The sequence below is a fragment of the Colletotrichum paranaense genome (genome assembly GCF_030867605.1).
Source record: "Colletotrichum paranaense strain IMI 384185 chromosome Unknown Scaffold_16.1, whole genome shotgun sequence".
Classification (NCBI taxonomy): Eukaryota; Fungi; Ascomycota; class Sordariomycetes; order Glomerellales; family Glomerellaceae; genus Colletotrichum; species Colletotrichum paranaense.
Window position 1 is genome coordinate 153,418 of NW_026848974.1, and position 23,406 is coordinate 176,823.

General features: G+C 54.0%; 7 protein-coding genes across 7 annotated transcripts; 3 read left to right on the forward strand and 4 right to left on the reverse strand.

Moving 5' to 3' along the window:
- Positions 1-698: 698 nt before the first annotated feature.
- CPAR01_14570 (type III restriction enzyme) lies at positions 699-4,077 on the forward strand (the record flags this gene model as incomplete). Its single annotated transcript, XM_060498821.1, has 2 exons — positions 699-902; positions 961-4,077. 2 exons carry the CDS (start codon positions 699-701, stop codon positions 4,075-4,077), a joined length of 3,321 nt encoding a protein of 1,106 aa, XP_060342284.1.
- Positions 4,078-6,845: 2,768 nt separating this feature from the next.
- CPAR01_14571 (uncharacterized protein) lies at positions 6,846-9,257 on the reverse strand (the record flags this gene model as incomplete). Its single annotated transcript, XM_060498822.1, has 3 exons — positions 6,846-8,175; positions 8,227-8,453; positions 8,514-9,257. The coding sequence occupies 3 exons, from the start codon at positions 9,255-9,257 to the stop codon at positions 6,846-6,848; spliced, it is 2,301 nt and encodes a 766-aa protein (XP_060342285.1).
- Positions 9,258-11,209: 1,952 nt separating this feature from the next.
- Positions 11,210-11,506, reverse strand: CPAR01_14572 (uncharacterized protein; the record flags this gene model as incomplete). The annotated part of the gene is made up of 1 exon (XM_060498823.1): positions 11,210-11,506. The coding sequence occupies one exon, from the start codon at positions 11,504-11,506 to the stop codon at positions 11,210-11,212; it is 297 nt and encodes a 98-aa protein (XP_060342286.1).
- A 27-nt stretch (positions 11,507-11,533) lies between these two features.
- Positions 11,534-11,946, forward strand: CPAR01_14573 (uncharacterized protein; the record flags this gene model as incomplete). Its single annotated transcript, XM_060498824.1, has 2 exons — positions 11,534-11,663; positions 11,705-11,946. The coding sequence occupies 2 exons, from the start codon at positions 11,534-11,536 to the stop codon at positions 11,944-11,946; spliced, it is 372 nt and encodes a 123-aa protein (XP_060342287.1).
- Positions 11,947-14,549: 2,603 nt separating this feature from the next.
- Positions 14,550-15,848, reverse strand: CPAR01_14574 (uncharacterized protein; the record flags this gene model as incomplete). The annotated part of the gene is made up of 1 exon (XM_060498825.1): positions 14,550-15,848. The coding sequence occupies one exon, from the start codon at positions 15,846-15,848 to the stop codon at positions 14,550-14,552; it is 1,299 nt and encodes a 432-aa protein (XP_060342288.1).
- Positions 15,849-17,293: 1,445 nt separating this feature from the next.
- On the forward strand, positions 17,294-20,512 carry CPAR01_14575 (uncharacterized protein; the record flags this gene model as incomplete). Its single annotated transcript, XM_060498826.1, has 1 exon — positions 17,294-20,512. One exon carries the CDS (start codon positions 17,294-17,296, stop codon positions 20,510-20,512), a length of 3,219 nt encoding a protein of 1,072 aa, XP_060342289.1.
- A 621-nt stretch (positions 20,513-21,133) lies between these two features.
- Positions 21,134-22,529, reverse strand: CPAR01_14576 (uncharacterized protein; the record flags this gene model as incomplete). Its single annotated transcript, XM_060498827.1, has 2 exons — positions 21,134-21,826; positions 21,936-22,529. The coding sequence occupies 2 exons, from the start codon at positions 22,527-22,529 to the stop codon at positions 21,134-21,136; spliced, it is 1,287 nt and encodes a 428-aa protein (XP_060342290.1).
- Positions 22,530-23,406: the final 877 nt, after the last annotated feature.

Consider the following 23,406-nt stretch of genomic DNA (forward strand, 5'->3'; position numbering starts at 1 on the left):
AGTCATTGGATGTCGATTTATTTTCCACGGCTGCCTATCCGGTCTACCTTATGAAGCTATGGTAAGGTACGAGTACGCAAAGGAACGGTCACTAAGTGAGACCTTGGGAAAGCTCCTTTCAGGAAGTAGACGAACATGCCTACCTGGTTTTCCTTGTTTGGTCACCCATGTGTCAGCTACCCACCGCCGATGATTGGCACAGCAGTATTGCGAATAAGCGAGAGGAAGCCTTTGATGAGTCTACGGCAATCATAAAGACAAAAGTTCATGGGAGTAAAATGAATGACGCCCGAGTGTCACTTCGTTGAAGCTTTACCTGGGAGGGAATAAGTACAAAGCATTGTGAATTGGTCTCAGGGGAGGGCGGGCACCAAAGTGCCTCAGGTGCCTCGTCCTCTGCCCCGCCTGAGACCCTGGGGAGCTTGAGCTCTCAACTCTATTTGCAATTACATAAGCATATCTGATCATGTGACTCAGATACGCTTTCGCGCCACGACGCGTCTACGACGGAAAGTGATGTACTAGGCGTAAAGAGGTTGCCACCGCACCTTTGATTACTGCATCGACTATCTCACGAACATCCTCGCCAAAGTCCCAAGCATCGTGAGATCGCCGTTTCACAAATAGACCGCACTATGATCGCATCTCAAAGGTGATTCAGTGACTGATTGATTGAATACCAATCATTCTTTCGCGAAATGGTTTCAGACGAATACGATGACGATCTCGCAGACGAGGATTTGGTTGAGGCACTCAGTCAGAGCCAAGTCATACCTGCGAGCTCGGGCATCAATGTACATAATGGCAGAACTTCGTCTGTTGCCCAAGCTCTGGCACCATCTTATAGCCGGGCCAACGCTGGACGTCATGCGCAACCATCTGGTGTTAATATGGGACCAAGAGTAAGTTGGCTTGCTTAATGACTTTCACGAGAAAAGCATGTGCTAATAAGCACTTCAGAACACGGCAAAGACAGTGGTTCAGCCTCTCGGGACCGAGTTGGATGATTTGCCTTCAGACGCATTCTCCTCTTCACCGGAGCCTGTTGCACCACTCGCCAGAAACGGACTAACACGCACTTCATCATCAAACTTTCGCCAGACAACTTTACTAGGCGGCAGAGTGGCAGATGATGCCTCAACTCAGGCGCAGCAGCCAGGCTTTGGTCGTGTCTACCGAGGAGACAAGCCAGTGGAGGCCCCTTCTCAACACGCCATAAATCGTGAGGCCATGAAGACATGGATATATCCCACCAACCTAGGAGCCACGAGAGATTACCAGTTCAGTATCGTCAAAAACGGTCTGTTCAACAATACACTCGTCGCGCTACCTACAGGTCTCGGCAAAACGTTTATTGCTGCAACGGTGATGCTCAACTACTACCGTTGGACAAAGGACGCAAAAATCGTGTTTGTTGCGCCTACGAAACCTCTCGTAGCTCAACAAGTCGACGCTTGCTTCAATATCGTGGGCATACCTCGGTCAGAGACTACTCTTCTCACTGGCGACACGGCGCCCACTCTCAGGGTAGACGAGTGGGCGTCAAAGCGGGTGTTTTTCATGACGCCGCAAACTCTTCAAAACGACATTTCACACGGCTACGCAGATCCGAAATCCATTGTACTTTTGGTAATTGATGAGGCTCATCGAGCAACGGGCGAGTACGCGTACGCAAAAGTGGTGAAGAGGATACGCCAATACAACCCATACTTCCGTCTACTTGCCTTAACAGCAACACCAGGGTCCAAGGTCGAGACTGTGCAAGAGATTATAGACAATCTCGGAATATCCCACATCGAGATCCGCACAGAGGATTCGATTGATATTCGTCAATACGTTCATTCGAGGAATGTCGAGCAAGTAGTACTCGACCCCTCGGATGAGATGTGCGAGATCAAGGAGCTATTCACAAAAGCCTTGAAACCGCTGATGGATAAGCTGACCCAGCAAAACATCTACTACGGAAGAGATCCAATGGCGATTACGACATATGGTCTGGTGAAGCAGCAACAAGATTGGTTCGCCAACGTCGGCAGAAGAGCCAACCCTGGGGTACAGTTCATGATGAGGGCTATCTTCAGTATCTTGCAAAGCTTGGCTCACGCGATCAAACTACTCAATTTTCATGGCATTAGGCCTTTTTACGAAAACCTCAAAGAATTTCGAAGCGAGATTGAGGACAAGGGAGAAAAGGGCTCCAAATACAAGAAGCAAATTGTTAACGACTCGAGCTTCCAGGAGATGATGACCAGGGTGGAAAAGTGGCTTCGCCTAGACGGCTTCGTCGGGCACCCAAAGCTTGCCGCTCTCCAGGACACCGTCCTCAATCATTTCATGGATGCCGGTGCGACTTCCACTCGAATTATAGTGTTCAGCGAGTACAGAGACAGTGCCGAAGATATCGTCAAGGTACTGAATGTGCACAAACCGCTGATCAAAGCCACTGTCTTCGTGGGACAAGCCGACTCGAAGCGATCCGCAGGCATGAAGCAGGCCGAACAGATAGCGACAATACAAAAGTTCAAAGATGGCGAATACAACGTTCTGGTCGCAACGTCCATCGGAGAAGAGGGGCTGGACATTGGCCAAGTCGATTTGATTGTTTGCTACGACGCCTCGTCCTCGCCTATTCGTATGCTACAACGAATGGGTAGAACGGGCCGAAAGAGGGCTGGAAATATCGTGCTACTATTGATGAGGGGCAAGGAAGAGGATGCCTTTGCCAGGTCGAAAGACAACTATGCGGAGATGCAAAAGTTGATCTGCGAAGGGAGCAAGTTTAACTTCCGTCACGACCTTTCCACTCGCATCGTACCTCGGGAGATCCGCCCGGAGGTGGACATGCAGCATATTGAGATCCCCATCGAGAATACGCAGAACCCGTCGCTCCCAGAGCCCAAGAAGGGAAGAGCGAGGAAGAAACTGCCGCCCAAGAAGTTCCACATGCCCGACGGTGTCGAGATGGGCTTCGTGAAGGCGTCTGCCATCGGCAAACCCGGTGCGGCGTCCAAAAGAGGCCGCCCCAAAAAGCAAGATCAAGAGCAACAGCCGACGGAGGCTGACTTCATCACCGACGTGCCCTCGCTCGATTCGGTCATGCTCACAGAAGCGCAACTGGCCGAGTTAGATAAGGTGTACCGGTCGCTACCTGCCAGTCGGACAAAGATTGAAGAAACAGAGATGCCGGAGCTGACGTCGTACCCCTTGCTCCAGCGCCGACTTCGACCGGTCAGCAAGGTTCAGCACAGCCAGCTTACCAAAAGGTACGTTAAGTTATGTCAGAAGTTTGCCAAGAATCAAGATGAGAGAAATCGTTGGGTGCGCCGTTTCGGGGAGGAAGACACGACCCGATACGAGGAGATTCCCGTGCCATCGTTTGCGAGCGATACAGAAGATGGAGCGTCGGGTCCTGGGCCTCTGGGGCAAGTCACGACGGCAGTGTCGTCCGACGAAGACAAGCCTATTGAGGAGTCCCCGCCAAAGAAACGCCGATCGACCGGGACCACAAAGCGCGCCGCAGCATTCGCATCCGCTTCAGCCCTAGTCGACGACGAGTTGGATGAGACCATGGACGAGGAATCGCCTCCCCGCCGCCCGCCAAAGAAGGCCGCAGGAAGAGGACGAGGCAGGAAGGCTTCAAAGAGAGTCGCCCGCGGCATCAACAGCGACGAACTAGGCGACGCCTGCGACAGAGACAGCGACGCGATGGAGACGGACGGCTCAGACAGCGGAGGCGACCTGCTCGACTTTGTCGTCTCGGACGACCACCCCGTCTCCAGTATCCAGCCGACGTCATCGACGCTCGCGACGAGTCCCATCGTGATCTCTTCCGCAAGGCCACAGCCCAAAGGAGTTGCTCGGCCGTTTTATGTACCGACTGAGTTTCCAGGGACGCAGGAGTCTGTGGATTCGTTGCCGGACCTTGATGGCGTGCTGATGAGCAGCAAGGGGAAGAAGATATTGGGTTTCGTGGATCCAGAGGATGATGGGTCTGAAGTGGATGCTACTCCGCGAGCGCAGGGCGGTGGACGGCTGCAGAGGAGGCGGCCGGTGTTTGACAGTGATAGCGACGAGTGATGTGGCCATTAGGTCACTTGAGAGTTGTTCATGCTCGGAGTACGGATCATAATGTATCAAGACGGTAAGGGGACATCACTAGCTCAAGGACACAAGCACAAGGGACGGATAACGATTCAATGAAGATATATTAATCTCGCTCTGACCTACCTCGGTCCTCTGTAGACCATTATGCCACCTCTACACCCCTCATACATCCTATACCCAACCCTGCAATCCAACGTCTAAACAGCGACGCTCGCGTAACTTTCCTAACGATACCAAGTCAGTAAAGCAATCCCTTGAGAAGCAAGCCGAATGCAAAATAAGACAAATTTGGACCAGTAAATGTCAGAAACCCGATTTAAAAGCACAACGTTCCCACCTCACCCCCCGCCGCCCCCTAACCCTCCGACAAGAACCCAAGGACAGCACGTGACGATGCAATCTTCCCCAGGCCCCAATAACGCCGGAGTTTCAAGATAGGAGGTTCTCACGAGAGGCGAAGCCGAGGAGCCAAAACCAGAAAAAAGGATCCAGGAAAGAGGAAAGTCAAGGGAATCCAAAGTCCGAAAAAGAGAAATAGAGGAAAAGGAAAGAATACTGAGGGAAAAAAACCACGACTCTTCCAATCCAAACGAAACACTCCACGCTGCCCGACCATCCCCTTTCCTACAAACACCCAACAGCACGACCACTTCTCCCCACAAGGCGCAGAGCTCCCAGTGGAGAATGCGCCTCAAAGGTTTGGAATAAGGAGGGTGTACTTTTGGTCGGGGAGTATTTGGTTCCGGCGGGCAGCGCTTGCATGGAGGCAAGTTCAAGATCGAAAGATTTGCGTCATGGTCTTCCTGTTCTTCCTTCTCCTTTCCCGTCTTTCTCTCTTCCTTCTTTCTTCTCCCCCTTCTTCTTCCCCACCCCGGAATCCCTCCTCATGATTTTGTTTGGAATGCTCGGGGCGTCTCAGACGGCTCTTCCTATGAGTATAAAAGGTTTTGATGGATTCATCATATCATGGTCGTGTTCCCTCTCTCCCCAAGCTTGGTTGCTTTGGGGGGGAAGGAGATATTTCGAAAGAAATAGAGAATGGAAATGGAGCTTACCTTTTTCCCCGTTAGACTTCGGTAAACTGCATATTCTGCATGATAGTCTGAAAAAAGGAGAAAAGAAAAAGTCTCGCTCGCGTCGAGGTCGGTGCTGAGTTGTCGGGCCGGCGACGATACCACGAGGTTGAGGTAAGGTGAAGGTTGGAGTTGTTGGAAAGAAAAATTCGCAGCCGCGTTTTTGGGGGGGGGGGGGGGAGAAAATGGAAGGTGACGAGGTGGGGCACGGGGACGGGAGCTCTTGAACGGCGGCAGCAGCTGCCAGTGGAGAGCTGGAGCGAGGACCACACAGGGAAAGGTCGGCTTACCTAAGGCAGCAACATGCTCCAGAAACGACTACTTTCAACCCGGAACTACCTTATGCTCACGACAGTATACACACTCTCAGAAGCCAGGGTAGTAGGGCCCTCATGCTAAAGGCGATCTTCGCACCATTTCATGTATGCATAGTGCTCCCGGGAGAGCTTGAGTGCTGTTACGTCATTCGACACATGGACTATATCCAGAGTCCCCCCGACCCGGACGGAATTCGGCCCAACGGGCAACGGGCACGGCACAAACGGCTACAATGCTGACAAGAGCACACCTACCTACCTACGCTACATTTCACTGCATTCAAAAAGTCACAATCAAAGCTGAACCTAGCACAGATGTCTCACACAATAAGTAATGAGATTCGATCCTATCTACTTTCTGGGGGAAATGGGGGGGGTATCTATCTGACTACCTAATGTTCCTCCAAAATGTCCTTCCAAGATGTCCCTCCAAACAACCAAGCATCAAACCCCGTGCAAGGGAAAGATTGACTCGAGATACCCTTTTCCAAAATAACTCAGCCGGAAAAAAGAGCCCTTCCTCGTGTTCAGATTGCAGATCCATCCTCAGATCCCTCCTTCGTAGTCAATGTCTCGCAGCCGATCCCCGAGGTGAGGCCAAATATACCACAACCGGCTCTTTCCCCCGTATGCCCGCCCCTCTGACGTTGAGGTAAGTAGGTGAGACAACACTTGGCTTCGCCGCAAAGACTCATAGCTACTCCCACAACCACCACGTCATTCATGTCCCTCTCCCCGCGGAGGCCCGAATTAGTTTCGGGACACTGCGTTTCCAAGTCACTCCCCAAGGTAGAGCTGCTGTGCCTTTGCTCCATGTTTTTGCCGTTGTTATTGGTGTCTGGTTGGTGTCTTTTTTTCTGTGCCTCTGAGAACCCAGAGCAAACTATCCATCAGCGAACACGAGCCTACCTAGTGGTAGTCAAGTCAGTGTGTCATCTCAGGGCATTGCTCAACGGGCACTCGGAGACGATTTTGTTTTTGTGGCTTCAAAAATGCCATATCAAATTGAGCGAGATATGTCTCTAGACCCTCATCCTCAAATCGCGGAGTTTCAAACCATAGACTCTCAAGTCTGGCTGCTCATCCACCACGTATCCCACTACACCAAACCATCTTCTCTATCGTCAATCTCATGTGAATCAAAAATGAGAAACAAGACAAGTCCTGGAGCAAGCAGCGTAGATGTGCGAGATCAATAATACAAAGTACGCAAAAGAGGAAAAGTCGAACGTCCGACTTCCTCGAACCTCTTGTGAGGCCCATCCCATCCAGTCATCAAATCATTAGCTGGCCCCGTGCCAGATCAACGTTTTTGTCACAAGTTTCCAACGCACCAAGCCCTAGTACACATTTACTGGCTTTGAAAGTTTTGGTAATCCAAGTTCCAGTTGATGGATTGGAAAGGATCCTGTGACGCTTGCGAGTAACCCAAGCCAGCACTTGGCACTTCGCCGAAGAGTGGCTCGTACATCTTGGTCACGTTGTTGGCAGGGAACAGCTGGAAGTCGTTGCCGCAGAATTCATTTCCACCACCGGTGTAGTTGTCCTCAAAACCCTCGTCAACCTCGGCCAACGAGTTTGGCGTAAAGAGCATTGCGTTGCCCTGACCAATAGGAGAGATATGTGGTGCAGTTTGGGCAGGAACAATCTGAGGCTGGCAAGCAGGAACAGGCTGGTAGATAGGGAAAGCCATGTCCAGCTCCTTCTGAGCGAAGACGGCTCTGTCTGGGGTGGGGATCTGGGCGTGTGCGCCGTAGATATCCTCGTTCACCGTGAAGTCGGGGCCGTCCTGGTAAATGTATGGCCCAGTCGAGATTTCGGTGGCAGGGGTGTTGTGGTCGGAAGGAGACAGGGACATCTCCAAATCCATCTGTCCATCAAACCCACCCTGACCAACCATTTGGTCAAACTCCTCGTCCGAGATGTAGGAAGGGAACTCCATGCCATCAATGTGGGAAGCAAAGTCGCCAACAGGACCGATGGGGTGCATCGGAGCGAGGAGAGGGTCGTTGAAGTTGAACTGCTGAGCCTGGTCCAAAGGAGCAGGCGGGGTAGCGGCGCTGCTCGTAGAGGGAGTGGGCATTTGGTTGAGAAGAGGGGTGGATTGGGCGACACTGCCGGCAACGCTCGAGGGCTTCTTGCCGTTGGTCTTGGTGCGAACGTATTGCCAGCCATGGGCCTTCTCCATGTGCTGTTTGCAGTTGGACTCCCGCTTAGACTTGTATGGGCAGGGCTTGTACAAGCACTCGTACATGGGCGGGGCCGACGAGTGCTTGTCGTTGTGGTGGCGATCCATCTCCTTCTCGGTCGGCCAGCCATAGTTGTGGTATTTGCATGAAGTGACGGGGCACTTCCAAGGACGAGAGTGAGTCTTCTCGTGCTTGGTCAGGTCACAAGGACGCTTAAACTCCTTGTTGCAGCCAGGCTCACGGCACTTCTTGGGGGCAAGCTCCTCAGGGCTGGCGTTCTTCTTGCGGCGAGCCATGGAACGCATAATCTCCTCGTCATCCTCCAACTGCTGGCTCAATGAGCGCTTCATCTGAATGGGGCTCTTGGGGTCATCCAAATCGACCTCCAAGCCGGTGGCCATTGAAATGGCCTTACCATCCTTGCGAATACGGATGAGCTCGGCAGGGCGGCCGTTGTCAGCGATGCCTCCGAAGAGCTTGATCTCGTCGGTCCTACGGAACAAGTTAGTTGAGTGAGGGATCAATTGGGAGCGAATATCGTACGGGTCGACGTCCATCTCAGCGGCGTCTGATCCAGTCTCCTTGGCGGCAGCAAGTTGTCCTGCGTACTGGCGAATCTGTTCCACGAGATCGATAAAGTATCCGTTAGTGTAAGGGCGGTCGTTTGGTCGAGTCTGTTCTCGGTCGCTTAGGTATTCCACGGTTGCTTGAATGCAGTGGATCGACGTCAGGCAGAAATCGAGGTACAAGGCGGCGGTCTTGGTCCTCTCCTTCATCAACGATCGATAAGTAATTGCCCAAACTCCAGTTTCAGTTAGTGAATGACTTACGGGTGCCATGAAAATAAGGGTCTTTTCGAGATCTCTCAGGCAGATGATCTCCTTCTCCCTAATGCGTCTGGGGATGTCAAGAACAATCGGCTCAAAGTCCTTGAGAGCAGGCTTGGCCCGGAGTGGGCGGAGGACGTGCTCGTGAATGCGGTTGACAGCCTTGGAGCTGAGGGCGGGAAGCTTCTCCATGGTGGCAGAAGAAGTGTTGGCAGCGGACCTTGTGATGGCGGATGCCTTCTTTGATGCGGTGGTTGCAGGCTCTGTCTCGGTGGTGGGGGCGACAGAGGTTCCGAGTCCGCTGTCTGATTCATGATGTCTCGAGGAACGGCGGGTTCTGGGACGCAGAATGCGACGTTCCGTCTCCTTTGACTTTTCCTTTGCCATGGCGGGGTCGACAACGGGCAGGTTGAGGAAGCCTCTGGGAACGGGAAGACTATCGTCGCGGAAAGACTTGGTCTTGGGGGAGACCAGGTTGATGTTGGCAAGGGACTTGTCAATGTCGTCGACGATCAAGGCCATGCGGCGGCAGTGGGCGTCGACAACGTCGTCCAGGTTGGTCTGGGAGCGTCGAAGGCTTGGAGGGGAAGCAGTCAAGGCATCATCCATAGAAGAGGTAGGACTGGTGGGAGAGTGGAAGGTAGCGCCCTTGCGGAGGCTGTTGGTCTTAAGAGTGAGGCCAGTGCCGGCAGGAGACTCCGGGCGAGTCACCGGAGTCCTGCGTCGAGGGTTGACGGAGACGGACATGGTGACGGTGATGACACGGGTGTCCAGAACTCTGTCGGCTAGGTTGTGTTAGATCTCTTGAGGGTTCATGGAGTTGTAGGGCTGAATAGGACACGGAGTGTGAGTCACGACCAGGACCTCACTGGTAGGTCTGATGTAGTAGTCCTAGCCTCTTGAGCAAGCCCAAGGTTTAGGATTGGCCAATGTGATGAGGTGGCGGGAAATGTTTGAGACGGATATCGTGTGGGCAAAGTGGATGAAGAGGGGGAGAGAGAGAGAGGAAGAGGAAGAATCGGAGACGGGGCCTTACGTCGAGATGAAAGATGGTATCGAAGGCGATAACGTCGATGGTATGGGGAGATGGCAACGGAAGGCCAGACGAGGCGAAAGGCGAGCAGAGCAGGCGAGTAGTGGATTTAAGGCGAGGCCGTTGAAGTCTGCCTGATTTTGAGGGGTCCTGTCTGCGGGTATAGGAGCAAGCCAATGTAGTATGATGCGCCTTTTTGTCCCAGCTGTCGTACGCGTCGGCGTATGCACACGAGGATGGAAGAAAGCAGACGTAGATAGTCTGAGCTGCTTGCCGTGGGCGATATTCTTTGAGGATGATGTGTATCCGGGAGGAAGAGCAAGAGACGAGGAAGAAGCGGACTGAAGTGCGGCGGCCTCAGTGGGACAAGACGGGCTTGGATTTAGTGTCGAGGAAGCGGCTTGGATATCCTAGAAATCGAGGAGAGCAAAAAAAGAGGAAGAAAAGCAGGAGGAGGAAGAGGATTCGGTCGAGGATTGAGGGTGGGTGGAAGGAGAGAGAAGAGGCGCGTGGTGGTCGCGAGCGAGGAAGAGGCGGTTGTTGGTGTACCGGGGGTCGAAGGTCATCGAGGTTTGATTAGAAAAGCAGCCCAGCACTGAGCACCTTACGCAGTAGAGTGAGAGAGAGTCCGGCAGCCAGACGAGCACCGGTGGAGAGAGAGAGAGAGCGCGGCTGCGCTGAACGGGAGCGACAATTGAGCGGACCAGAACTCTGAAGAGAGCGTCCGGGGCGAAAGGCTGCTGCCTAATCGACTAGCCAATGGGAGATCGTCGCCGTGGCCCAGTGGAGGCGGAGTCTGGGCTTTGCGGATCAGGAAGGATCCAACCCCCGGTCACCAAAAAAAGATACGTACCCAGGGTACCCTTCAACCTTGAACCCCACCACCACCACTTACCTGTAGGTATGTACCTACCTACCCTACCTTAGTTAGGTACGTACTTCGTACCATCAACCACATCCTGTCCTCAATTCTGCCATCTTCCACCACAGTCCCATCCTCGGTCTCCTCGGTCTCAACCTCCCAGAGTCCCATCGACTCGCCTTTTCACCAGCAATCATTCGTCCAACATGGAAATGAAGATTTCTCGCCAGTATTTTCCGTTAAGCCCGCCCGCCGGCAACAAGCCAAAACTCCACTCGTTCCAAACAATGTTGGCTGCACCTCAATCCGGGCCACCTGAACATTGGAAAGACCCGCTGTTAGGGTCACCGCAGCTATGCAGCCCACTGCTCAAACTACACAGCGGTGGACAAACCCATGAGCACAGCCCCCCCCGAATCAAGCATCGAAAGTACACGATTAGCACCGACTAATTACCTCTCATCACCTCGCATCACTTCCCTCGAAGCAATGATACCATCACCAATACTCTGCCCCATTAAGAGACACCCAGCCGCCAGAGTAACGGCAACCCGGAACACCAGATGCTAGCTGTCCTCGCTACCCTGGGTCACTGGGTGTCAGAAATGAACACCTTGCACTGCAACTTGACGTCTCAATTCCTATGCTACCAATGACGCTGCTGTCAGCAAAACAATGGAACCTCAATCAGCCTTTGGCCCCGACTCCGACTCCGTGTCTGTTGTTGTTGTTGCTGCTGCTGCTGCTGCTGCTGCTGCTTGTCACATTTACTGCTGTTTGTCACTTGCGGTCCAGCTTGGGAGTTCAAGCACAGCTCACCATGGTGCATTGCACCCATCCAACTTCCATACCGCCGCGCACCTCACAGGAGGCAGACGAATTCTCTCGTCTCTGAATGCTCCATTCGAGGGGCAGGAAACGCAAACCCATTGCCAACCCCAAATAGTACAAAGTACAACCCGTCAGAACGATGTATCGGATTGACGGCTGCCTTCTCCAGCTCGCAAATCTTGATGGGTCCCGAGAAGCGGGAAACGCAAGGGTCTGGTCCGGTACTGTATTCGAAAGCAGGGTGCGCCAGCCGGACGGGCGCCAGAACATCTCCCTCTGCACAGAGTCACTTCACAAATGGAGACGGCAGCAAGGCGTGACCACAGATGGGGGCGTATCGCAAGGTTCGATCAAGTTTCAACATGCACCGCTGAAGATGGGCTGAAGTGGGCTATTGGGCATCCTCATCTCTCGCCGTTGTCCACAGGTGACAGTGCCTCCCTACGCAGTACTTCGTACTCTGTACGGACTACGGATACACTCGAAACCTCTATGTAGGGAACGATTTGGCTGTCCAGCCTCACCAGCGCCCTTGGAGTCGGGACGCTTTCGTCCAGATCAACATACGAGTGACCAGAAACGCATCTGCACAGCCAAGCTCGCCAGTCACCAGTGACATCTATTCTCACGATACCGCATTGCACAGCATTACTCCGTACCATGCCATCATACCTACACAGCACAGCACAGCACAGCACAGCATAGCATAGCATAGCTCGCTATCTACCTACCTTATTATGGCCCTCTCTCCTGCACACCTGTTGCACCGGTCGTGGCTTTGAGGCCGCTAACGGTAGGGCGGCAAGCTAAGAGTCCTCATGAGAACCAAGACATGAGCAAGACTGGACAAGACTCATAGTCTCATGCACGGTACCTTTTTTACACTCGGAAACTGGGTCAGGGATTAGACTTAATTTGGCCTCGCTCTGAGTCTCTCTCGCTTACCCCCGTCAAAATCAGCCCATCAGAACCAAAGTCCCAAAGCTAACCCGCTCATCAATCTCCACCCGCCAGCCCGATCCATGACTTCCCACTGGGTCGTTTCATTCTCCGCCAACCTGGGACCATTCCCAAGCGAACTGTTGGCTGTCTTACATACTCCAAATTCCGCTCTTCTGTCACTCAGAGTCTCAAAGGGCCCTCAGCCTCCTCCGCAGGCCCTCAAGGTCGCAGCAATGCCATGCTGCCATCCACTGTGATGCGTACCTACGTCTTTGCGATAGGCCTTCTCAACGACCAGCAGATCAGGGCTCCCCTTGCGTTTGCCCAAAACGGCAGACGGGGTCCAGTTTGAATTGAGACCAACACCAACCCTCTCTCATTATGTCACCTCTCAACGCGGAAATTGACCAATGACGCCCTTGGCGCCCGTACGGATACCATTTCTCGCGCGTTGCTGATATCACCAGTCTCCATCAACTCGTGGTCCGTGATATGTGGAGTCTATTGAAAACGGTCCACTGCGGACCAACTGCCATGGCCTCTGCTTACTGTTGGGGGCCGATCAAGCCAGCGCATCCACAGACCAGGAGAGAAGAAAACGCTGGAGCAGGCAAAAAGCTTTGCTTCAACTTCCGGTCAAGGTCGGCATTTTCGTCCGGCCTGTCACTAGAGGCCACGGGACAGGCAGGGGTCGGAATGGCCAGCGGGCGCTCTGATTCTCTATCCCACCCACCAAGATTACACACCCAGTCTGATTAGCCAAGCAAAGCCCACCAGTCTGGTCTGGGTCGGCCGAATGACGTTCGGTACAGAGCACGCGGTACCAGGGTTACAGTTTGAAGGTTGAGAATTCTGAGCCATTGACAGCTCGTAACCCGCAGCTTCGCACGAGCGACCGTTCGCATTTCACCTAATCGGGGTTCAGGGACAGTCGGAGTCTGGAAATCTAGGGCACGAACAGCAATAACATGGACCTGCATGTCTTGACTCGTCCGTCAGTCGTCACCTAGCTTGCGTTGATTGAAGCTTGGCGTGTTGCTCTGACGGTGCTGGATTGCGCGGTTGCGCATATCACCAACGAATCCGTACCCAGGGATTCGTACTCAGTCGTGTATGCTTGTTTGCTGCACAGGACTTTGGCGCAGGGAAAATCGCATGACGGATGCGCGTCTGCTCGCAGGAACACATTCAAACGAACCTTGGTCAACCAATTGCTCACCACCATCATCACTCGCACTCGCACAACCCTCCCGGTTCCTCTCCACACATAGGGCTGGCGTGGCTGTCCACCTGTCCCAGTAACTTTAACGCAAGCCAATCCAAGCTGTATACCGACAGACGAAAGAAGCAAGAAACTCAAAGCAAGCAAGCTTTTTGACTCAAAATCGGTTCCCGGCTCACCGTCCACATTATGACTTACCCCGAACGCAGGAGAGAGGCGGCGTCACATCGTGCTGTGTACCTACTCAATAACTTAGCCGCCTCGTCACTTACACGTTACATGACCGTTCCTGAACACGCCGAATCCCGTACCCCGTATCGTATTCCGGGGCCCTAAAAAGAACGCAAGAGTTAGGACTTGTTAGGAACCCCCCTCATTCCAACGGGTATCGGTTCATCCGCAAAGCCTATGCCGCCATCCCATTGGCTCAAGAAGCCCGTCGTGTATCGACGACACGTAGGCGGTCACGAATCAGCGATCCCGACCCCAACTGTCTGCCCGTCGGTCAGCCCTATGGGTGTCCCTCCGTCACCAATCAGCTTTGCGGAAATAGAGCAGCCTATCACCAAACTCCGCTTCGCCGATCAATTGCGGCCACCTCTTTTTTCTTCCTAGGACTTTCGACCGCGTCGTAACAAGGCATCAGCATTTCTGCTTCTTTGTTAGGCCAATACGATACGTACCGGTTACTCGCTTCTTTGAACCGATGCAGTTCTACACCAGACAGGCACACCCGTTTCCTGAGACCATGTTCGTTCCACCTGACGCACAATAGACAAGCCAGTCATTGATTGGACTAACACAGAGGCCACGAATCTGTATCAACATGAAAAGAAAGAGGGTTGTGACATTGTTGTTGTTGATTCTCTCTGCCTTGAGCTTGTTTCCTTCCGCTAGACCCTTTGAAAGTTTACTCGTCCCCAAGTCATGCACGTCAGATTCCCAATGGGCTCCCAAATTGAACCTTCTCTCAGCGGCCCTCAGACATGGTACACTAAGGTATGATTGCTTTGGGAGGCGATGGCCGGCTGGGACAAGGATGGCCAGATCGCTGGAAACATGACCTACTCTATTTCTCTACTTTGCAACCAGAGGAATGCTTCCCCTCCCCCTCTTCACCAGCCACGCGGCTGAAGCTCACCGTTACTCCTAATTGGGGACCCTCCGCCACAGCATCTCGACCTCATCCATCAGCTCCTCCAGTGGCAACTCGGGGGTACATTCCGCTTCTGTGATGCGTGGCTCCGAGTTGCTGACTACTGCGCGGTGGTCTCCCTGCTGCTGATCCCGGCTGCTCCGTTGTTCTCCTGTTTGATGGGTGGCGTTCACTTGTAGAGGACGGCCTACGCTCGCCGAACTACGGGTTAGCCCTTCGGACATATCGGCCGTCCCCTCTACCGCACGGGGGGGCGTCACTTGTTTGCTTTTCTTCTTCTTGATTTTCAGGGGCGCGGGGACGAGGTGGAAAGTAGATCCACGGACGTATGAGGGTATTGGCTCGGGCTGCGTGGGAAGGGGCGATGTAAGACCACTTGGTCTCTTTTGCAGTTGATATTGCTGTTGCTGCTGTCGTTGTCCATCGTGACTTACCGGGATCCGCTGCTCTTGAGGCCGCTGGTGAAGATGTGCTTGCTGGGCGCCTTGCTGCTCTCCTCGACAATGCTGCTGCTGGCTGGCTTCCTCCCCGCGAGCGTCGTGAAATCGCTTATTGAACCACGGCGACGTCGGAGATCTACCACCCCTTGAACTATGTTCAACTGCACCAGCAACACCTCCTCCGCCACTTCTGCCGTCAGCGTTCCCCCCATCTCTCCTCGTGCCGTTCCCCTCGTGACCACCCGTCGGCTGGCCCGGAGCGCCGGAGTCTTGATATCGATGCACATTATCCCCCCGCCGCGGGGCCTTCTGCCCCCGATTTCGATCTCCTGAAGCACCTGGAACTCCGTAAGTATCATTCATACCATTATTCCCCCCCAACTCCGGACGCCTCTGCTGCTGATACCGCGTCCTCGCCAGCGTCGGCGTCGACGGAGGAACGGCCTGCATCGCCGCGACGGCCTTGTCCTGGACGCAACGGGGGCACTTTCCCCCGACGGGACTCATGCAGCGTTTCCTTCCGCGGCAGACGCCGGACTCTTCGTGGGCTTGTGGCGGTGGCGGCGTGGAGGGGGTGGAGGGGCAGGGGAAGCAGAGACAGAGGAGGAACACCCACGGGGAGCGGGGGTTGCGAGTTCGTCGTGCTCTTTTGGCGTTGTTGGCGCTGCCGGTGTTGAGCTGATGATGATGATTGCGGGCAGAGCCGGCAGAGTTGACGGAGGAGGAGGAGGTGAAGCTGGAGTCGTGTGGGTTGAGCTTGCGCGCCTGTTGCGTCTTGTAGTCTGCGCAGTCTATGTCTTCGAAGACGCTGTGGTGGCAGTCTGTGTAGATTATTTGCTTTTCCCAGCACATCTTTCTCGTTCGACTTCCGGGGCACGAAACCACCCCCGGTGATATCTCGAAATTTGACCTACCTCTACCGTATGTCATCTAGACCTCTGTCTTAATTGATCTCGCGAAGTTGGGTTGCTTTAGTTTTGAGGGTTTAGCCCCTTGAGGCTGGAAACGGGAATTTGGGTTTCGATTCGTGGCTGGTTAGTACGACTAGCTTCTTGAGAGACTCTCTATCTCTCGGTCTGTCTCTCTTCTTGCCTGGGAGAGAGAGGTTTGGACTTGAGCCTTTTGTATCGACGAGGAGAGGTATTTCGGGCTGTGGACAAGGAGGGCGGGACAATACAATGCCTTGTGTTTTTTTATTCATGTTATTCTTCCCTGCTAGGTACACAGTTTGAAGGTGGCTTTCATGAGGACTTTGTCTTAAAACTCATGCTGCAGCATTCTTATTCGTGATGCTCGACAACCAGGTTGTTCACTTTCCCTAAGATTCGGCAGACAGCTTGGATTAGTTCCTTCTAGATAGACAGAGGCACTCGTAATGATCCCGAGCTAGACGGCGGCATCTTTCTCACATCACCTTGTTTCTAACACTAGCCCATCTAGTGAAGACGAGCAAGCGGTCCCACTCGTCCTCAGTGGTTTTTGTTTTTTGAGGGTAATCAACATACGAAGGAGATAAGGCAGAAACGTCAAGGTAGCCAACTGGCTGGGCGTCGTCGTCGAGAACAATCAAGTCGGTGCGGTCTACATCCGATTGTCGAAACAAGGGATAGCTTCATCCGGAAACGTTTCTTGTTCTGTTTCTGGAAACTCTGATCCGTTCAAGAAGGGTTCTCGGATAAGGACGTCCGGGCGTTGATGTTTGCTAGGATTCAATGTTTTCCCCTCCCTTTTCATGACTATGAGGATCATTATTGAGGAATCCAGAAGACCTCTTTTCTCCTGAAGAACTGAATGTTTCAAAACTGTTAACTCTTCAAAGACAGACGTCAAAATCATACTGAATCGAATTAGAATCAACAACATCATTGTCATGTTCATTGCATGCTGTTCCAGGCCCTCGAATCAACGGCCAATGATGTTTTACAGGTCCCCATTTAGGAACAAGGAAAAGTCAAAGAATACCATGAGGAAGCCTCCCTTTCTTTGACATGACAGCCTCTGGTACTTCTTCCTCCCCTGGCCTGACGAGCAAGGGGCCAGTCAAAGGCTACTTCTTTATAGGGCAGATACCATTCTTTCGAGCATCAGGTAGCGGCCAAAAGGAGAGAAAGTGGCCCTTCCTGAAGTTCCATCTAGGTCAAAAAGGAGTCAGCCCAGCTCCATCTTGCATTTGTCGACTAGTCCATTGCTTCCTTCTTCGACTTCTTTCCTACTTCTTATCTAGATTTCCATTTCCTTTAGGCGCGCAAAAACAATCGCTAGGGAGGATAATTTAAGTTTCCGAATCTCGAGGAACAATGGGCTTCACATGGCCATCCCTAGGACGCTGGACGTCCAACAGAAGAAGACCCTCGAGATCATCCCGCGAACCATACCGTCACCGCCCTACGACGTCGACGACCAAGACGTCGAAGTGTTACTCTCCCACCACCGATCAAACCCACGAAGACGAAGATAGAAAGTCCAAGCGCAACTGTCCACAGGACACATACAGCTACGACGCACCCGATTCTTCCGTATACGGCGGCGCCCAGTCACCCACACACCGTCCCTCGGCCCCTCCGGCCCAGGGCGTCAGGGAGACGGAGTTGTTGCTCAGAGGTGAGTCCCCCGCGGCGCTCATCGAGCTCATCCAGCGGACGGAAGACGCTGAACGGCGGGTGAGGCCAAGTCAGAAGTTCAAGTACCTCGGCGCAGACGACGACGCGCTACACGTTCGGTTCGGAACCACGACGACGGTCTACGGGCGTGGGGGGGAAGGAACCGCTCGATACGACGATGGCTGGGTTCTCTCTGCCGCCGAAGAGGACCGTCGCCGGAACGAGGCGGCGGTTCGGGAGGAGTATGACGACGACTTCGACGAGCAGGAGTTTGGGGATTGGAGGGACGGTGGATGTGAGTGCGAGTGCGGGCGCGGCGGATGTGATGAAGAGGATGAGAAGCTTGAAGAGGAGTGCGATGAAGCGGAACAGGTAATTCGCCACGATCACAGCCGGCGCGGGTCATGGGCTGTTGATGAGTCTTCACGTCCGTGTGGTCACGAGGCAGAAGAAGGTGCTAATGCTCAACGTCACAGGTCGGAGGCGCAAAAGAAGGAGATAGGAGAGGATATGCCTGCGTTCGAAGTGTGTGGTGTGGTAATGAGAGACGGACTGCGGTTGCATCCGACGAACGGCGCGGCCTCGGGCTCTTTGACGACGGTCCAGGGGCCTGGAAGATCCCTGACGGCGGGGGAGGAGGGATTGGAGATGACTTTGGTCGACTACTCCAGCGATGAGACATCCACCGCGGAAGAAGACCCCTCTGACGGCGAGGGCAGTGAGCCTCATCTGCCGTCGCTGTACTTTGAGGATTTGAGAAGTATGGTCGAAGAGGCGGCGGTTCCGGACCCCTTGATCTCGGGGGCGGATGTCGTCGATGGAACTGGTGATGGCCAGACGAACGAGGCAGAATCGAACTCCACGCCGGATGCGGAGGTGTTGTTTGATTTCTCTGAGTATTCCAAGGGACATGAGCGTTCGATTGGGGATATGCTGGACTCCTTCTCTAGAGAATTTGAAGGATGGCAGGCCGATGCTGATGAAGAAGAGAATCTCCCTCCGACTCCTGCTCATGAGATTATTCGCCCCGTCGCCGGACTGGGTTGGTATGACGACAATGAGAGATCGAGTTACTCCGATGTTTGTCCCCAGGCTTTGGTCATGAGCATTACCAGGGCAAATGCAGAGTTCAACGCGGCATCAGAGAGTCCGCTGACGTTCCCCCTCCGCAAAGACTCGTTGGAACATGGCCCCAGAGCCCTCACCTTTTCCGAGGTATCCTACGCGGCCGAGAAAGGAGATGGGTTCACGACAACGAAAGCTGGTGAATTCGATAGCACACCCATGAGGACAGTCTTTGAGAATACGAGCCAGTTCTTCAAGTCAACCACCGTGGAAGACGAACACTGGATATCAAAGCCAAAGTCACCTGCATCCCCGGGACGCTCTTCCTCCGTCTACTCCTCAGACTCCTCGGATAACGCAGGCTCTCTCTCTCCCGCCTCTAAGGCATCCCCAACCTCCCCGAGCGAGGGCGAAGAAGACGAAGAAGAGATAGATGACCTCCTCGACATCTACGCAACCACATCCCACCCCGACCACGGATCCCCCCTCTCTCCCACAACCGACAAAGACCTCCTTCCCCCTTACCACCCTTCCTCACCATCCGCCCTCATCCCTCTCACCACAATCGCTCGCGGCCTCTCCCTCCCCCAAGCAACCCCCTATAGCACCCTCCAAACCCACCTTGCCCGCAACGCAAACATCCTCCGCTACCTCGTCCTCCACTGCATCCCCTCCCCCTCCATAAACCCCCTCGAACCCCAAACCGACCTCGTCGAACCCATCCTGCCCCTACCCCTAACCCCCGGATCAGGAGACTACGCTCGAAACTTCCCCTCCCACCCGCGCAGGCGCGAGTACACACGCCTCCTACAAGCCATCCGCTCCGTACAGTGGTCAGCAGACGCTATCAACGACATGCTGGCCGTGGTAGACTTTCACTCCCCTCTCCCGTCCCCTTCATCTCCATCATTCTCGACGGACCCTTCGCACAGACGAACCTCCACGGCCCTACCCGCCTTTCGAAAACTCCGCGCCGCGGACGCAGAGCGGCGGGGGTACCTTACCTCCACGCAGCTTCACGAGCTAAGCATGCACGGTATCTCGCTCCTCGACGTGCTGCAGATGAACGACGTCCCGCGGGTCATAAGCTCTGGGTTAGGCGGGCGTCTCGTTGCTGCTGCGGCGTCTGGGGCGTTGGGTGTCGCGAGGGAGTGTAATCTGCTCGACGAGGAGGGGGCGTTGCTGGAGTTGCTTGCTGATCCGGAGGAGGAATTTGGCTCGAGGTTGAGAACTCGGGACCAGGGCAGACGTAGTGGAAGGGGGAGCGGATTGAGGTGTTGTATTGGTGTTGATGATGAAGGTGAGACAGGCGACGAAGAGAACGGGGCGGATAGCGACGACCAGATGAACGATGATGAGGATGAGGTGCATGGAGAGGGAACGTACATCGATGGCCTTGTAAACGAGGTGGGAACAGGGAATGTCGTTGATGATGATGGCGCGTACCTCGTTAGCCCCTTATCTCCCGAAGCATTCACCGTAGACCAGACCTGGGAGGACCAGGGTGGTGTAGCCTCAGCACCGACGACATCTCAACCCTCCGAGGACCTCATGACCTTCTCTGACGATGACGAGGAAGAAGATGAGGATGACATCTACGGTCTACCTACAGACTGTACTTTTGAACAATCGGAAGCGGAGCTCCACGTGAAGCCGCTGAATATACCCAAAAGGAAACCCACACTCAAGAGGTCTCATCACTTTCGAGAAATCCAGGCCTCTGACGAAGAGACAAAGACGGCTATCCTGGTCCATAAAGAGACAGGCGAGGACCCCGAGTTGCGACGGTTCTTCACCGAGATTGGAGCGATGCCTGTAGTTGCTGGCACGTCGGACGTTATCATTGAGTGAGATTAGGAGGGACCAACAAGAAATTGACGAAAACTTGTCACATCCCATATCGAGAAATTCAAGCGAGTTATCTTCTTATAGTCCACAGGAAAGGAAGGAGGGATACGAATATAAACACAGGTGGAACATTTGTTGGTTTGGCGATAATACCTACTTACCCTATCTTAGAATGAAAATAGGAATACTCTGAATACAACAGGACCAAAGGTATATACCCCGCCTCAATCCCAATCCCGTCACCAGCAACAGCAGGCGCCTCTCTAGGTCGGGAGGTCAGGACAAACTGGCTGGGTGGTGGCAATGGTTAAAGGTCGACAGTCAATTTATACGCCAAGCAGCCTACTCGACGACAGGCTTAGCGAGAGTACCCGAGTTCGAATCCCAGCATGAGCACCAAGAGATGTAGCCACACCGGTGGTGAACTCTTTTTCTTTATTCAGTCTTTGAGAACACTTCATTTGATACGTGAAAAATAGTCGGACCAGAAAACCAACAGGAGGGGACATGAGCGTAACTGATTTTGTACGTCACAAGATATGATACATCTACAGAAAATAACACATCCAATGGGTATCTTTTTCTCCTTCTCTATCTTTCTCACCATCCTCTCCATCCTTTACTTCATACGTGAGCCCATCCATTATACACAAGCACCTGCCCCTCATTTATCAAACAATCAACCCCCTTCTCGCTCCTCATCTTTTGATCACCACCACCGCGAGCCTCCCACTCCTTCAACCTCTTCCTCACAACCCACTCCTTAACTCTCTCGCTCGTCAACACCCGCCTCACCCGTCCCTCCCAAACCCCAACCACAATCCTCCACACAGAAAGCCAACAACCCCTGCCACCACCCGGATTCACAGCCTCATACGCAGCAGGCGAATACCCGACCCTCACCCTCGGATTCACAAACACCCCCAACTGCTCCGACAACGGATTGTCCACATGAACGAGACAACACTCGCTCGCCTCGAGATGCGCCTCCTCAGCCAACGAATCGTCCACCCCGCGGAACGCAAGCCTCTTAATACCCCCAGCCGCGCCCCGCCGATTCGCCAAAAACGGCGCCGCCGGCATCGCCACGATCCCGTTCCAGCAGCTCCGCACGGGCACGGCGTCCGAGTAGGCCATCATGGCGGCGCGGCTCGCCTCGGAGCGGAAGTACGGCCACCGCTGCATCAGCGTCGCTTGACCCGCCGAGTCGCGCAGCGCAAAGGTGTCGTAGTAGGAGGGCGGGTGGGCGAAGTCGAGGGAGCAGGCTGCGGCGTAGATGCCGCCGTTGGTGTCGAGCAGCGCGAGGACGTCTTCGGTCTAGAGTTTTCCATGTCAGCTCCCCCGCTCTTGCCTTTGAGGTGATTCACATGCGCAGTGCTACCGCTCGCTGCCCATATTCAAAAAGAAAGAGAGACGCAAGTCTTACCGTAAACACAACATCATTCAAAAAGAGCACCGTATCAAACATCTCCCCCTCCTCCCCCAACTTCCACAAATCCCGCAACGTCAAATTCCTCAACCTCGCAAGAAACGGTATCCTCCTCATCTCCCTCTTCCCCCTCGGCGTCGTAATCCACCCTTCCCTCTCCTCCCCCTCCGCAGGAACATCCTCCACCTCCTGCGCATGCGTCCTCTCATCAAGCACCACATTCCTCCTGACCCCCCTCTTCTCCAACACCCCGTCCAGCTCCCTCAGCGCCGCCTTGGTATCGTCCCAGCTCCCGCTCTCGTACACCGACACATAGACATTCTCGCGCCCAAGCGCCTCGACGAGGTCTAGCACAGCCTTATTCCAGTGTGTCCGGATCACGGAGGCGTCGTTGTAGTGCATTCCTGCAATGTAGATGCGCTCCGCGCGCCGCGGGCGGGAGGGGTCGTGGCGCGGGGCCGAGGTGACGCGGCGCTGGTAACGGAGGGCGTCGAGGAGGACGTAGAGGGTTACGATGAGGGCGAGGTTGCGGAAGGGGCGGGAGCGGAGGAGGCGGCGGGCGCTCAGGCGAATGCCGTTGAGGAGGCCCATGGCTTTTTCTTTCTTTCGGGGTGAGCTCGGCGGCGGCGTTGCGCTCGAGCTTGACCGTCGGTGGTCGTTGGTTCGGGTCGTGGTTCGAGCAGAGGGCGAATCAGCGTCGGAAGACGAGGTCGAAGGACGAGAGGATGTACACGATAAAGTCAGTGAGCAAAGGCCAAAAATGCGAGGTGTATCGTGGACGCCATTGAACCAGCTTCAACGATATAAGAGAAAGAGAAAAAGGGAATCCCCCGGATGTAGGAAGTCGATCTCCCTCCTTCCTGCATTGGCCAAGACGGGCGAGCGAGAGTCTTGTATTATCATCCGTAAGATAATACGTAAGGCAACACCTGGAGGCCGCGGGGACCTCTAGGTGCTCAGTAATGCAAAGTAGCTTTTCCGCAGGGATCAGCTAAGGGTCCCGTCACTATGTACTGTCACTACTGCAGTTGATTTTGCCCGGTGTCATTGGGCCCCGGCAGGGCTGACAGGGTCCGTTTTGGAAGCCTGGAGAAGACGGGGAGCCACGCGATTGGTCGCTGCGACACAGCTCACCCCTGCAAAGGACCATGACCGACACGACCTCAAGCATGAGGGAACATTGACCAAGGCATAGCATGACTTGAATGATGCTTTCCTCTGATTATGCATAGAAATGCCATCAATAGGTATCTGTACCTCGGGAACATCACAGCTTCACATGAAGAAAGGTCCCTCTGGAGTATATCTTTGGACTCAAGAAAACTACTAATACACTCGACGTCCCCAATCATCCCCATTTTAATCCTCTGCTGGACTCTACGGTCACTGTGTTCCCTTGACCTGTTCACTCTGGGTCGTTGGATGTGAGAGCCCGTCTGACTTCTGGGGCAACATCTTCTAAAAAGGT